This window comes from Aspergillus sclerotioniger, assembly GCF_003184525.1.
Source record: "Aspergillus sclerotioniger CBS 115572 chromosome Unknown BO94scaffold_22, whole genome shotgun sequence".
NCBI classification, from domain to species: domain Eukaryota; kingdom Fungi; phylum Ascomycota; class Eurotiomycetes; order Eurotiales; family Aspergillaceae; genus Aspergillus; species Aspergillus sclerotioniger.
In genome coordinates, this window is record NW_020291012.1 from 314,129 (window position 1) to 326,820 (window position 12,692).

At 53.4% G+C, this 12,692-nt stretch overlaps 3 protein-coding genes across 3 annotated transcripts; 1 reads left to right on the forward strand and 2 right to left on the reverse strand.

Annotated features, from left to right (window-relative positions):
* Positions 1-1,624: 1,624 nt before the first annotated feature.
* Positions 1,625-3,811, forward strand: BO94DRAFT_587811 (extracellular serine-threonine rich protein; the record flags this gene model as incomplete). The annotated part of the gene is made up of 3 exons (XM_025615857.1): positions 1,625-1,702; positions 1,750-1,929; positions 1,976-3,811. The coding sequence occupies 3 exons, from the start codon at positions 1,625-1,627 to the stop codon at positions 3,809-3,811; spliced, it is 2,094 nt and encodes a 697-aa protein (XP_025465217.1).
* Positions 3,812-4,556: 745 nt separating this feature from the next.
* BO94DRAFT_496837 (Sds3 domain-containing protein) lies at positions 4,557-6,825 on the reverse strand. Its single transcript, XM_025609303.1, has 2 exons — positions 6,174-6,825; positions 4,557-6,074 (listed from the first exon to the last, which is right to left on the reverse strand). Exons 1-2 carry the CDS (start codon positions 6,609-6,611, stop codon positions 4,986-4,988), a joined length of 1,527 nt encoding a protein of 508 aa, XP_025465218.1. The 5' UTR covers positions 6,612-6,825; the 3' UTR covers positions 4,557-4,985.
* Positions 6,826-7,473: 648 nt separating this feature from the next.
* Positions 7,474-9,301, reverse strand: BO94DRAFT_471020 (uncharacterized protein; the record flags this gene model as incomplete). Its single annotated transcript, XM_025608361.1, has 3 exons — positions 7,474-7,968; positions 8,005-8,528; positions 8,599-9,301. 3 exons carry the CDS (start codon positions 9,299-9,301, stop codon positions 7,474-7,476), a joined length of 1,722 nt encoding a protein of 573 aa, XP_025465219.1.
* Between the last annotated feature and the right edge of the window lie 3,391 nt (positions 9,302-12,692).

The window sequence follows — 12,692 nt, forward strand, 5'->3', positions numbered from 1 at the left end:
GCGGGCTAGTCAAGCCGCGGAGGGCGCCCGAAATGAGATGCACGATGTACGAATGCTCTATCAGAAACCCCATTGCAACCCCATTAATCGACTAGGCGACTAGGCTTGTCTGGTATCCCCGATGGAATGCGGAGACGGCAGACAGACTGGGGTTTAGGTCCAGGCCCTGCGCCATCAAGCTAAATCATTGCGGGTTGGATTCCAAGGTGGTATTTTGATGTATTCCCAGGCTCTCGGACCTCCTCCTGTCTTGCATCTGTCAATTGCTTATTCCCTCTTCCAGTTGTGGCGGCAATCCGTCGGGGTTTTAATTCGCGGCGGTTACCCGGTCAATTGGAATGTCTCGCTCACTCTTGGTCTCTAGTCGATCTAATTCGGCTCAGCGGGAACTGCTGGATATGTGAGAGTGAACTAAATCCTCCGGTGATATTAATAGAAAGGGGAACAGGTAATTTCGGTGGTTGCTAGAGGGGCGACCACTGTGTGAGGGGCAATGGCTGCTGGGTAAGGTTCAGGGCGAGACGCCGGGCCACTCACTGCACACAAGCAAGCTTAAGCGTTGAAGATCGGAGAGTTCCATTTGGAATGAGACTGCAGACTTGTGTTTTGGCCGAGTCTGGGCATGAAGGCAAATTGTTGTTCTGAATGGTGGAGATTGGACCCTGGAGGAAGGACACTGAGGATGCAGGTGAGACAGTCTCATGGGGAAGAAGTAAGTTCCTGTCACTTACTGTCACTGTTACTGTCACCGTCACCGTCACTGATCACCCACATGACTATCCGGGTCACCTTGACTTCCCCTCTTCTTCATCCTTCCCTTTCCATCGCGTTCACAGGCTCTTTATCACATTCACTTATCAGGTGCTTGGGGGTTCACTCCCTTCATCGCTGGCCTAGTATTCATAGATGGTTTCCCATCAATATATAATGAACTGAAGCCCAATGTCATCACTGCTGCCATGGGCTGAACTGGGCGGATATCTGGCGTGAGACCCAAGTCACAGCCACCGACGCCCCCATCTTTCAAAAGGCAAATAAAGGGTCCTTCAACAGCTTACCTTTTAGGCTGAGCAAAATGCCAGTCTCCACCAGACCTGATTGGTGATGGCTTCGCGCCCCCAGTCACTCAGGGTCTTTAACCCTGTTCCTGCACTAGTGGACTGCCGCCGTCTCTGGATTGGATTGGTGATTGTAACACCAACTACGCATGCTTCAACACGCTGCTGGCTGGAAGTTGTCTGCTTGCTTGATTGTCTTGGCCGGTTCTTTGCCATGGAGGAGACTGCCGTGAATGGCCCTGTGAATATTAGGCGACAGCCTTGGTCCTGTTGCTGTTAATGCCGGAGGTTGTCCCCTTTTATAGCGGTACCTGTCGCACATCATCCCAGTGTTGTTATTTTAAGGGTCCAGCCCCTCCCTGGTAACAGACTACTTATTCTCGTCTGTTTTCCTTCCCAGGCCATTTCTCGTTCTTATTGCTCTGGTATTTAGACGCTCGTTTATCTACCATCGCTTGTTGCTTCTGTTATCTAAAACATTCGTTTATTGAAATCTTTTCGATATCTTTTCTGCATCTCTCACAATTTCTCTAAATTCGTCCTGACCTATCTCGACCGCATCAGTCATGAGGGCCGCAGTCCTGGCCTCTCTCCTCTCGGTCTCTCTCTGGCCTCTTGCGGCTCTGGCTCACCCCAGAGGCTTGGTGAGTGTGTTTCGGAGTCTGTATATATGCAATGCTAACTTCCTTAGTGGTGGGGAACCGATGAATGCTATTCCAGCCCTGGAAAAGCCGACAATGAGTGTTCTAAGGAGCAGCAGACTGGTTTTGACTGGTCTGGCCTTGCTGTCGGTTCCTTCTCGGCCTATGCTGGCTTCGACTTCTCGGGCTTCTCCCTGAAAGATCGCTTCAACGCTTCTGCCTCTGGTAGTGTAAGTACGACATGACTTGTGTTGCTTTCCTAACTAACGATCCTAGGGGAAATGCATCGTTGGTAAACTCTCAAAGGGAAGCTCCTCGGCCCCGAAGATGTCCTACGGAAAAGCCCAGAAGGGATTCTCTGTCAGCAACTTCCGTCTTGTTACCTCCCAGAAGGCTGATGTCCGCATCGTCTATAACATGCCTGATGGGTCAACCTGCAATCATGTTACGTCCTGCTCCCCGGCCGGTACAGATGTTACCAACTATCAGTGCGGAGGTGCTACTTCAGTGAGCTTCGAGCTGAATGCGGACACCGATATTGATGCCAGTGACTTGGGTATCTATGAGGTCAAATTCGATTGCTCGCCTAGCGAGGACCCGTCTACATCCAGTACCATCTCTCTTCCCTCGTCGACTCCGGCGAGTGGCTCCTCCACGCCACTCATCCCAGTGGTTCCGACGTCATCTGCAGCTGCGACGACCACTGCTTCTACGACACCTGTCAACTTGACCACGTCGATCACGTCGTCTGGCAGTGTTCCGTCTGGCAGCTCCCCCGTCGAAACTACATCTTCAAGTCTGGTCCTTACTAGCCCTGCTCCATCGACCTCCGTTGTTGCACCAGGGCCTAGTTCTTCGGTTCCTCCGGTTGACAAGACTACTGTCGTCACGTATGTGACGGTTACCACCTGTCCAGTGACTTCTACCGGCTCTGCGGGCGGCTCGCTCACCACGTCGGTGGGGTCTACCGTCTCTACTGTCACGCTGACCTCGACCTCGACCATTTGCACCAAGTGTGTTGCTCCAACCTCTGCTGTACCGATCTCATCTGGCCCCATCTCCGTCCCTGAGAGAACGACAACAGTCGTCACTTGGGAGACTCTGACCACCTGCCCTGTGACCAATGTTGTTACCTCGAGTGGTGTCCCTGTTACCTCAGTCACCAGCACAGTCTCGACTGTGACTCTGACTTCAGTGTCCACAATCTGCCCTGGGTGTTCAGCCACTCCAACCTCTGTTGTCTCCAGTGCGCATGGCCCATCTGGACCGGTCTCTGTCCCTGAGAGCACAACAACTGTTGTAACTTGGGCAACCGTGACCACCTGCCCGGTGACTGCAGTCGTTACCTCCAGTGGCACCGCCATCACCACAGTCACCAACACGGTTTCAACAATCACACTGACTGCGACCTCCACAGTTGCCAAGACAGGCGGAGCCACTACCTCGGGTGCTACTGAGGTGTCTACCCCAGCTCCATCTGCACCATGCCCTAACTCGGTGCCTAAGTGTATCAATACCTGGTTGAACTTGCTTCCGAAGTGCAACTCTAACAGCGATGTCAGCTGCTACTGCCCGTCGGATGAATTCACCAAAAAGGTCATTTCTTGCATCCAGGCATGGGGAGCCTCTCAGTCAGAAGTCCAGGCTGCTCTCTCTTACTTTGCTGGTATCTGTGCTGCCCATATCCCGCAAAACCCAGGCATCGTGACCGTCATCCCCACCACGATCACTCTGGGCCCTGCTCCCACTGTTGCCCCCCCGGTTACAGGTACAGCCGCCCTGACAACTGCTGCACCTCCTGCGCCATATACCACCGTCACCTACTCCACCTGGACAGTGACCGTGCCTAAGGTTGTGTTCACCACCGCCGTCGGCAGCACTCAGACCACTGTGGGCCTCATCCCAGGCGTACCAACCGGCACCTCAGCCATCTCGACCAATATTTCCAATCCCTGGGTCTCGTCGACACTGGCTACCACATCAAGTCATCCGTCTCCTTCCCGATCCCCCAGCTCCACGCCTCCTCTGCTGTCCAACACCGGAGCAAACGACAAGGCCCCCTCAAGCTGGTGGTTGGGTATCGCCATGGCCGCTCTCTTGGGTGTCTACTAATATGTAGTAATCCTGGACACTCCCACGAGGAAGGCAGCCAGTTCAGTCAGTTTCAGGTTGTAAATTGAGTTTCATTTGACTTAGCTCCTTGATCATTAATCAAGCTAGTGTATTTACCTATTCTTTTCCTTGCATATTACATTGTAAGGAACCAATTCACTTCTCTTCTTTTCTCTCATACTCTAATACCTCTCCATCATATCATACAGGTGTACTCCCAAACAACCCCCAAAAAAACACTAGGTAGTATAAAGCTCTCTTACATCCCTTATAAACAAACCAACGCATATGACACAAAAAGTAGATCGATCACACGACCAAGTCAAAGTCAAAAGCTATATTTAGGTCAAGTAAAGTTAAGTTAGGCTAGGTTAGGTTTGATTTAGGGTTTCCTTCCCCCCCTCCCTCGCTCACTCGCTCCTTCACTGTAAGAATCAGATGAGATGTGTGAAGTAGATACCCAGAGCATAAGGTGGGGGAGTAATGGGTAATGAACGAACCAAAGGAGTTTACAAATTAGCATAATCAACACGGGATACTGGTTTATGGAAAGGGAAAGTGGAAGCCCTAGGCAGCAAGGCGGCTAGTACCTACCTAGACTACAGGGAGGTTGGTTAGTCACATTACGTGAGAGGAGCGGAGGGGGGGGGATGAGAGGAGGGGAGGTAGGCAGCACTAATACCATCACCAACACGACTAACACGGACTACTAGCCTAGTACATGTAACGTCAAAGGGAATGAATAGGTGCAAGCATGTACAGTCAATCCATTTCCTACCTACTACTACCTACTTACCTACCTACTACGTTATACTAGCGTATGATATATCCAACGAAGCAACACGAACACAAATCTATCATCAGTCAACCTAACGCCATCCCAAGGAGTCCAGTCCGAAGCAAAGGGGAGAATCAAACAGTCAAATCAGAGATTCTGAGATGAGATCACAGAAAGGAAAAGTATAGTAAGAAAAAAGAAAAAAAGAAAAGAAAAGGGCGGAGATTCTTGCTCCGTCCCATCCAAACAAAGGCCACGAGGCGGCCAATCAATCCCAACGCCCGTCAATGGTATTTATTAAAGTACTCCCGCTACCGGTCCTGTTGCACCTACCCGACTAGCCATCTGGCTAGACTTAACGCCCGCGATATATTGCAAAAGGCTAGGTGGCTAGCCCTATTTGGTCTTCTTGGAACGCTCATTGCTCGTTATCTCGACCGTGTCTTTTTTAAGAGGGTATAGATGCATGCCCATTTCAATGGGAAAGTCCGGATGCAGCATGCTATACTGATCGGGGTTCTCCGGCACCCCATCCACGTCTGTAGGGATGGTCTGAACCAGGCCATGGACGAAGGATCGATCCACGAATCCGGCAGGCTTATTGTGCAGCTTGTCGATGCGCATCCAGTCGTCGTCGACCTCCTCGTTCATTAGAGGAGGAAGGGGAGGGGCGCCGCTGTTGCTTGAACGCGCGTGGTAGTTGGCCAGGATGTGGTATGGAAGGTTGGGGCGCACCGCGGGCTTGTCCGACAACTCCGCCAGCGCGTTCAAGGCATGGTTGCCATGCGTCCGCGTGGACCGCGTGGCGTGGAAGTTCTGGCTGGCTGTTCGAGCCATGTCGGCTGCCGGGGTGCCATTGTCCTCGGCACCCGTGCCGTCCACCCCAGAGCCGTCATCGACGTCGGTGTTGTTGCCGTTCGTCGCCGCCCCGGACGGCTGATCCGCACGCTTCGACGTCGAGAAGAAGTGGACCGTCGCAATGTGCGCATTATTCGCGTGAGCACCGAGCTCCTTCTCCGTGAAGAGAGAATTGATGGAGTAGGACGGCGCTTGCTGTTGCTGGGCCACCTGCGCCTTGGCGCGCTCGGCCGGGTTGGCATAGCCAGGATCGCGCACGGGCGACCCCACATCCTCATCGGCCGCCTTTCTCTTCCTCTTATTGAAATGCTCCGACATGATCCCGTTGCTGCCGAGCTCTTCCAGATCGACGCGGTGGCGGGTGTGGCGGGTCTTGCGGTTTCCGTGGATCCCCCCGGGACTGGCCGGGTTGGTAATGCTAAACTGATTGGGGTGGAGGAGGAGCGCGTTCGTATCAGCAATATCCAGCTGCTCTTTTTCTCGCATCAAACGAGCCCGCTTGCCCGAAATGGTCTGAACGAGACGCTCTCGGAGGGTCATGGAGAGCGACTCGTATTCTTCCTCCGCAAAGTGGACCCGAAATGCATACTCGCGCTTGAACCGTTCCAGGTTGTTGTTGTGACGGTGCTGAAAAGACCTCATTAGCATGCGATCAATACTAGGGAAGGGAACGGAAAAAAAAACAAAAGAAAAAAAACAAAAGAAAAAAAAAGAGCAATCACTCACCACCAACATGGCCAAATCCGCGTCCTTATCTGCTTTAATGTGGTTGACCTCTTGCACGAACCGCGAATACCACATGCCCGCCAAACTCGCCATCTCCTTGGCGAACTTGCCCCCGCCGACGGTGTTTTCAATCAGGTGAGCGATGTCATCGGCCGAGTCGGGGAGGGGGCCAGGCTCGTACGGATCAGCATTGTTGATAAGGGTCATGTCGCATTGGAGGGCATGCAATTGCTGCCGAAACTGGGTATCTCTGTTCTGGCTGAACGAGGCCGTGAGGTCATGGAGGCGCTCCTGGAGCGCGCTGCGTCGCTTGTCCCGTTTCGACAGCGGCACGCTGGTCGGGGGACTGGTGGAACGGCCTCTAGATTGTAAGCTATTGGACAACATGGGTGCCCCGCTGCCATGGACAGGTGATGCCGGGGCAGGAGAGTAAGCCATGGCTAGATTGAGGTGCCAGCTGGGCTGAAATTGTAATGAGAGAGAGTGGGCAAGAGTGCGAAGAGAGGATGGCGATCCAAGGCTAGTGGGGAAGCAGAGGTGGGCAGGGCAGAAAACTGCAGCCGGGACAGGGCAGGGCGAGACCGTGGTATTCGAAAAGCCGTCTGCATAAGCACGAAGAGGACAGGGCCAGGCAAATTCGAGGCGAAAGAAGAGGCAGCCGAAGATTGAACTGGAGAGTGACGGAGGAGAGCAGAAGGCGGGAGCCCGGCCGTTGGCCCGATGAGGCTTAGCTTCGGGGACATTTTTGACCGCCTGCCCGCCCGGCTCGTTTGTCTCATTTGTCTCTGGTCTTTTCCCGGCTGAGCCTTGCTTGGCCGCCTCCGGTCGCTGCTGCATGCCATCGTGCAGTCCGAGTAGATGGATAGATAGATAGATAGATACTACACTGTAGATAGATACTAGATAGAAGACAAGAAGCCCTATGAATCTCGTCACTGCCTCGGACAAGGCGATTCATGTATTTCCATAATCTAGTAGTAATAATAGTAATAATAATAAAAAAATAATAATAGTAATCACATGCTAGTGGTCATCACGCTTCCATGAAACAGATATCCTGGGTATTTTCATCCGATAATTGCAAATGCACAGTCAATGCTCCCTTGACATCCCAAATGTGCCAGATCGAGAACCCAAGTCCAACACCGCAGACGCCGCCGGACCCGCCAGACCCCCTTTTTATCGCACAGCTATATATCCAGCAAGAAATTTGAAAGAAAACACAAGAAGATGGAGCGTCCATGGTACATGGACGCGGGGAGGGTACTGCTGCAACTGGCTCCACAACTGCAGAACCCGCTTAGTGAGTCCGACGGATCACAAAAACTCCCAACTCGACACCGTCCCGAGGCTCCGAGTCCTCGCCATACGGCCGTCTTCGGATCCCATCCAGGATTTCGCCCAGGAGCATCGCCGACGTCACTTCTTTGTCCTCCAGGATGTAATTCGTCGACATGTTCGAGACAGCCTTGGTCGCGGGTAGGCGGCGGCCGTTCTGCCAGTACACGCTGAGTACCTCCTTCATGCGAGACTTCTCCTGGTGAATATACCACTCGGTCCACAGGTCACGGTCCAGATGGGCGCTGCCTTTGCGGGCATCGACGATGCTGAACTGCGAAGACGACGTGCTCAACTCGCCACAAAGGTTGGTGAGATTGTTCCGCATCGTGTCAAAGTCTTCCATATGGGAGACCGAGGAAAGCTTGCCTAGATACCGACCGATGTCGGTAGACAACTCATTCACGACCACAAGCTGACGAAGCAACGGGTCCAAGATTGGTCCCAAATACTGCGACTTGAAGGTTGATGCACCCCTCCGCGTGGGGTAGACGAACAATAATGACCCTCCATCAGGGGACAGCTCGTGTAGCCGGTCCACCAAGAAGGACGGTCGCTTGGGGCAAAACAGGTCTTTGTACTCTTGTGCCGATGACGGGGGGAGATACCGTTCCAGCACCGAGACGTGGACAGTACACGGTGGTACGACGGGCATCGGGGAGTGCGCCACTTTGGCCTGGATGGGACCGCGAAAATCGTGATAGGCCGAGACAACGGCTGCACTGGAAAAGACAGAGGGGTTGAAATAGTCCTCACTGCCGAATAGCGAACGAGGGGTGGGTGGGGGAGAGCTGGGTAGGTTGGAGAGGCTGAACTGCTCGGGAACCGCATGTGTGATATTGATGTATGGTGACTGTCCATGACGGAGACGATCTTGAACCGCATGGACAAGGGCGCAGTACACGCTGTCGTGTGCTGAGACCGGGGAAGACTTGTCCGCCGGTCGTGGGTATGGAAGCATCTGCGAGACAATTTTCACAGCCTCACCCCGGCCATTAGAGAAGAGAAGAGACGACACTGCAAGATGAAAATTAGCTTCCGCAGCTCTCGTACGAAATTTATCAGGGACGGCATAACCATGACGCACCTGATGCTTCGATACTATTCTCCAGCCATGAGTTATGATCACAATCCATATCACCAGAAGACCCGGGACTCCCACCAGAGCTCGAGGGCGATCCATTCGAAAGTTGATCGGACGGGCTGCTGAGGCCGTCGGAAGGCCGCCCGGGTGAGTTATCGATGTTCGGACCTTCATCCATGGCCATTGGCCCAGGCTCCCGGTTCATATGCGATTCGAACAGCAACATGCCGGATGAAGGGTTCCACGCGATATGGTCGTTGTCATCCGGGGGCGTCGGAGGAAGAGCGGAAAGATAGTCACTTTTGGCGGGTGTTTCCCACACCCCGGAGGTTGACTGGGACGCTCGAGCCGCCAGCGAGCCCGATGCGGTGGAGGAGGTGGAGACGCGGAGACGAGAGTCGGGAGGATTGGCTTGGGATTCAGCCCGGGTCGGGGATTTCGAGGAGAGGCCAAGCTCTTCAAAAGAGGGCAGGTGCAGCGAGGCGTTGCTGCGAGACAGGAAACGGGAGACAGGAGAAGGTTTGGTTAGGAGGGATCCTTGCGATGCACGCCGCTTCAACCGGCTGGAGCCGGTGTCCTGGTGGAATGGAGATGGTGGTGCTGGGAGGAGTTGTTGTTGTTGTTGTTGTTGTTGTTCTGACTTGAGGGGAGAGATGGGGCTTAATTGGAGGGGTTCCTGCGAGTCAAACGGAGATCCGGCTCTCATTGGAGTGCTGGGGTCCCCAGACACTTCTGACGACGATGTGGTGGATGAGAAGGGTGAAGCTGAGAATGGCGAAAGCATGACCGAGCTGTCTCGCACCACAGGTGTAGGTCGATAGGGTCCATGGCACTGTGGGGGATTCATCCAGTCTCAGTTGGGCTACTGGCGAGCCGGGGAGGGAGGCGACGTCGAGAAAAGGCGGATCCAGCCAACTTAAGATCCGGGAGGGCTAAGTTAAAACTGCAGCCGATGGGTGTCCCGTTCACAGACCGACCTTAGTCGGAGGGGGGTGGTGTGTGGTTAAAGAATGGATGAACGTGAAGGGTTGAAATGGAAGTTTGGTGAAATCACCAAAAGCACATGGGAAGTTGGCTGGAGTGGGAGCGAGTGAAGCGAGAGCCAGAGAGGTAGTAGGGTAGGGTAGGGTAGAGTAAGTAGTAGAGAGGATATGAAGAGCAGAGGCGAAACCGACGGTCGGGAAGAGGGGAAAATAGGGAAGTAAAAAGAGGAGAGAGGGGAAGGGAAGGAAATAGTAGAAGGGAGGGAGCAGACAGGAGGAGGAGGAGAACAAGAAGAGGAAAAGAAGGTTAACGGTGGTAGTGGTAGTATTGATGATGATGATAATAGTGATGATGCTGATACAGTGGGGAAGGGCGAGAGATTGAAGGGGGGGGAAAGAAGAGAGAAAGAGCCATCCAGGCGTCGAGAAAGTTTAGGCCGGATGGAATAGCGGTTCGGTTTCGAGAGCGTGAGAGGAAAAGGATCATGACGCCTGGGAAATGACCCAAGGGCCAGAGGACCAGAAGGCCAGACGCAGAGACTGACAGACGGCCAAGAACCCTCGGGCTGCGACTTTCCACCGGCGTTCTAGACCTGCCCGCCTTGGCCTGATTGGGGAATTCATGACACGAGGACGCCCGGTCGGGCCAGTCAGCGGGTGAGCAATGCAGCTGTATAAAACGGGACACTTTTAATCTATCATCTGCCTTCACCTTCCCCCTTCCTCCCTCCCTTTTCATCGACTTCTGCTCATTCTCGTCTTTAAAACGGAACATCTCTCCTCCCAGGTCGGTTTTCTCCCCAGGCCCATCCGACTGCTCGGGGCGGCACGCAGACCGGTTTCTGCTCGACCCTTCCAATCGTCACGGGCGAGCCGACCAACCGACTTGTCCACAGGCCCAGACGCCTCCGACTCGTCTAGGCCTCCATAGTGGCTGATCGGAGCTAAACCGGGTCAGGCCCAGCGATACCGTAACGGGTATTACACGGGCCTTTCACACTTCACAGCGAGTCCCGACAGTGTCCACCTTTTTTCTTTTTAGTTTTGCCCCCCAAAAAGCTGAGGGACCCACCGCCGCCTGGCCTTTCCCGGTCGGGGCGAGATGCGCGACAGACAGGCAAGCGAGCTACTAGATAGGTAGGTCGGGAGGTAACTAAGTCATGGAACTGGACCCTGGGGGGGATCCAGTGCCAGGCAGGTACGACATCGTACAGTTCTGTGGTAGGGTTCAGGATCTACTCGTTCGGGGAGGCAGCAGTCAACTTATTTCAACCGGGACGAGCGATCAGGTGGCTTGCTTTTTTGGCAGCAGTTGGCAAGCTGGCCGTGGCCGTGGCCGGGTGCCGGTCGGGGTCTGGTCCTCCCGCCTGCACTCGGTAATGCACTTACCACTGCCACCTCTCCCCGCCATCTATCTCGTATTACACACGGATCAGCATCACTTTATCGATCTCTCCCTCTCTCTCTCTCTGGCCTGAGGCTTGTTTGCTTCCCTACCATACAATGGATTATGCATCATTATCCTCCTCCTGATGGGTTGAGGATTGAGGCTTTCGCGAAGTCCCATGCAAACCCGGGTCAGCTAGCCAGCATCCCAGAAGGCCCCGGAAGATAGTCCCTGATCAAATCACGATGGGTCCGTCGGGTGAAAAAATCTGTGCTCAATAAGGTGGGTAGCGTATAAATAGCCTGAATGATGGTGCTAGCATCTTCGATCCTGCCCACTCTGCAGCAGTTCTTTGTTCTTCCCTTTATCCATTATTGCCCATTCCCCATATTTGTACCTGACTTATGCCATAGTAGCTATACTAGACTAGTTACTTACCCACACCGATCCTGCACCGCTTCGTCTGGCAAGTGGAAATTCCCACACCTTACTCCGTACATACCGAGTAGTTTCTTACGGTGTAGACGAGTGGGGTCCAGTGAGCTGCTACTAACAGCCTACCTAACACAACACCCCCAAAAGAACAAACCAATTACTCCGGAATAAAAAGAATAAAAAGAACAAAACCGAACCTGAACGAAGATCTGGAACTCTAAGCCAACACCACACCATCCCATCCCATTCCATTCCTCCCCCCCAAGAATCAGATGGATCCTGACGTCGACCGTCTCGGGCTCACCCTGGTTCGGGGTCGGGCCAGGTAACTCCCATTGGCTCACGGGGCAGAAGAAGGCTTGCTTGCATGGCGCGATCGAATCCACTGCCGCTTCCGGGCGGATTGACGCCTAGACCCTTGTTCCGTGCAGCCGACCAGATCCGCCTAAAGCTGGGCCACATTAATCGGGGCCATTATTGCCATTGGTGTGTCGGCCTCGCGTTAAGGTTCAATTCTTTCTGGGATTGGGCTGGTCTTCTACCTAACTGTGACCCTTGGGTCAGGTAGAGAAAACTATCTTTTTTACTATGGTATCTTATGTACCCTACCAGTCAGTAGCAGCAGCAGCAGCCTCTCTCCATACTCCGTACGGAGTAGTACTGTGTAGTAGATAAGATACTATGTAGTAAGGGTAAGGTACCTACCGGACATTCCAGACTATCGTAGATCCGGCATGAGGCTGCCGGTACGTACTTTTGGCGGTAAATATGGAAATCGGGTACCTCCGTCTTTCTTTCTCTTGTGCCTCTCCTTCTCTCAGCCTCACGGTGTCTGACCTCAGATGTCACCCCAGTGCGTCGTGTGCACGTCGTACACAGTAGGTACAGACCACCATCGACTCAAGCCTCGCCCCTCCCCACCCACTCCGGCCAGTCCAGTCCTGTCCATTGGATCCATCCATCTGTACCTATCCATTTGCCGATGTCAGTCGCAATGTCGTCAGTGGCTTGAATCCTCACCTCTCACCTCCTTTTTTTTGCTTGCCCAACTCATTCTCACTACTTTACGACTTCACGACTTCACTAGTCAAATTCGATATTACCGACTAAGCCCGCCCGCGTCCTTGCACACATTAGTTGGATATAACTGCCGAACTATCTACTATCCATGGTGCAGGGGAGAGATTAGTAACCTAATCACCTACACCTACACTTACACAAACCCTGAGTGAGGTAGGTAGTACACAGTACACAGTACACAGTATTCCTCTAAACCACGCCATACTCATCTC

Excerpts from the sequence above, each read along its gene's own strand:
- BO94DRAFT_496837 (XM_025609303.1), bottom strand. The coding sequence starts at position 6,611 with ATGGCTTACTCTCCTGCCCCGGCATCACCTGTCCATGGCAGCGGGGCA. Across the intron at positions 6,075-6,173 it reads CGGATTTGGCCATGTTGGTG|CACCGTCACAACAACAACCT; the intron begins GTGAGTGATTGC and ends AGGTCTTTTCAG.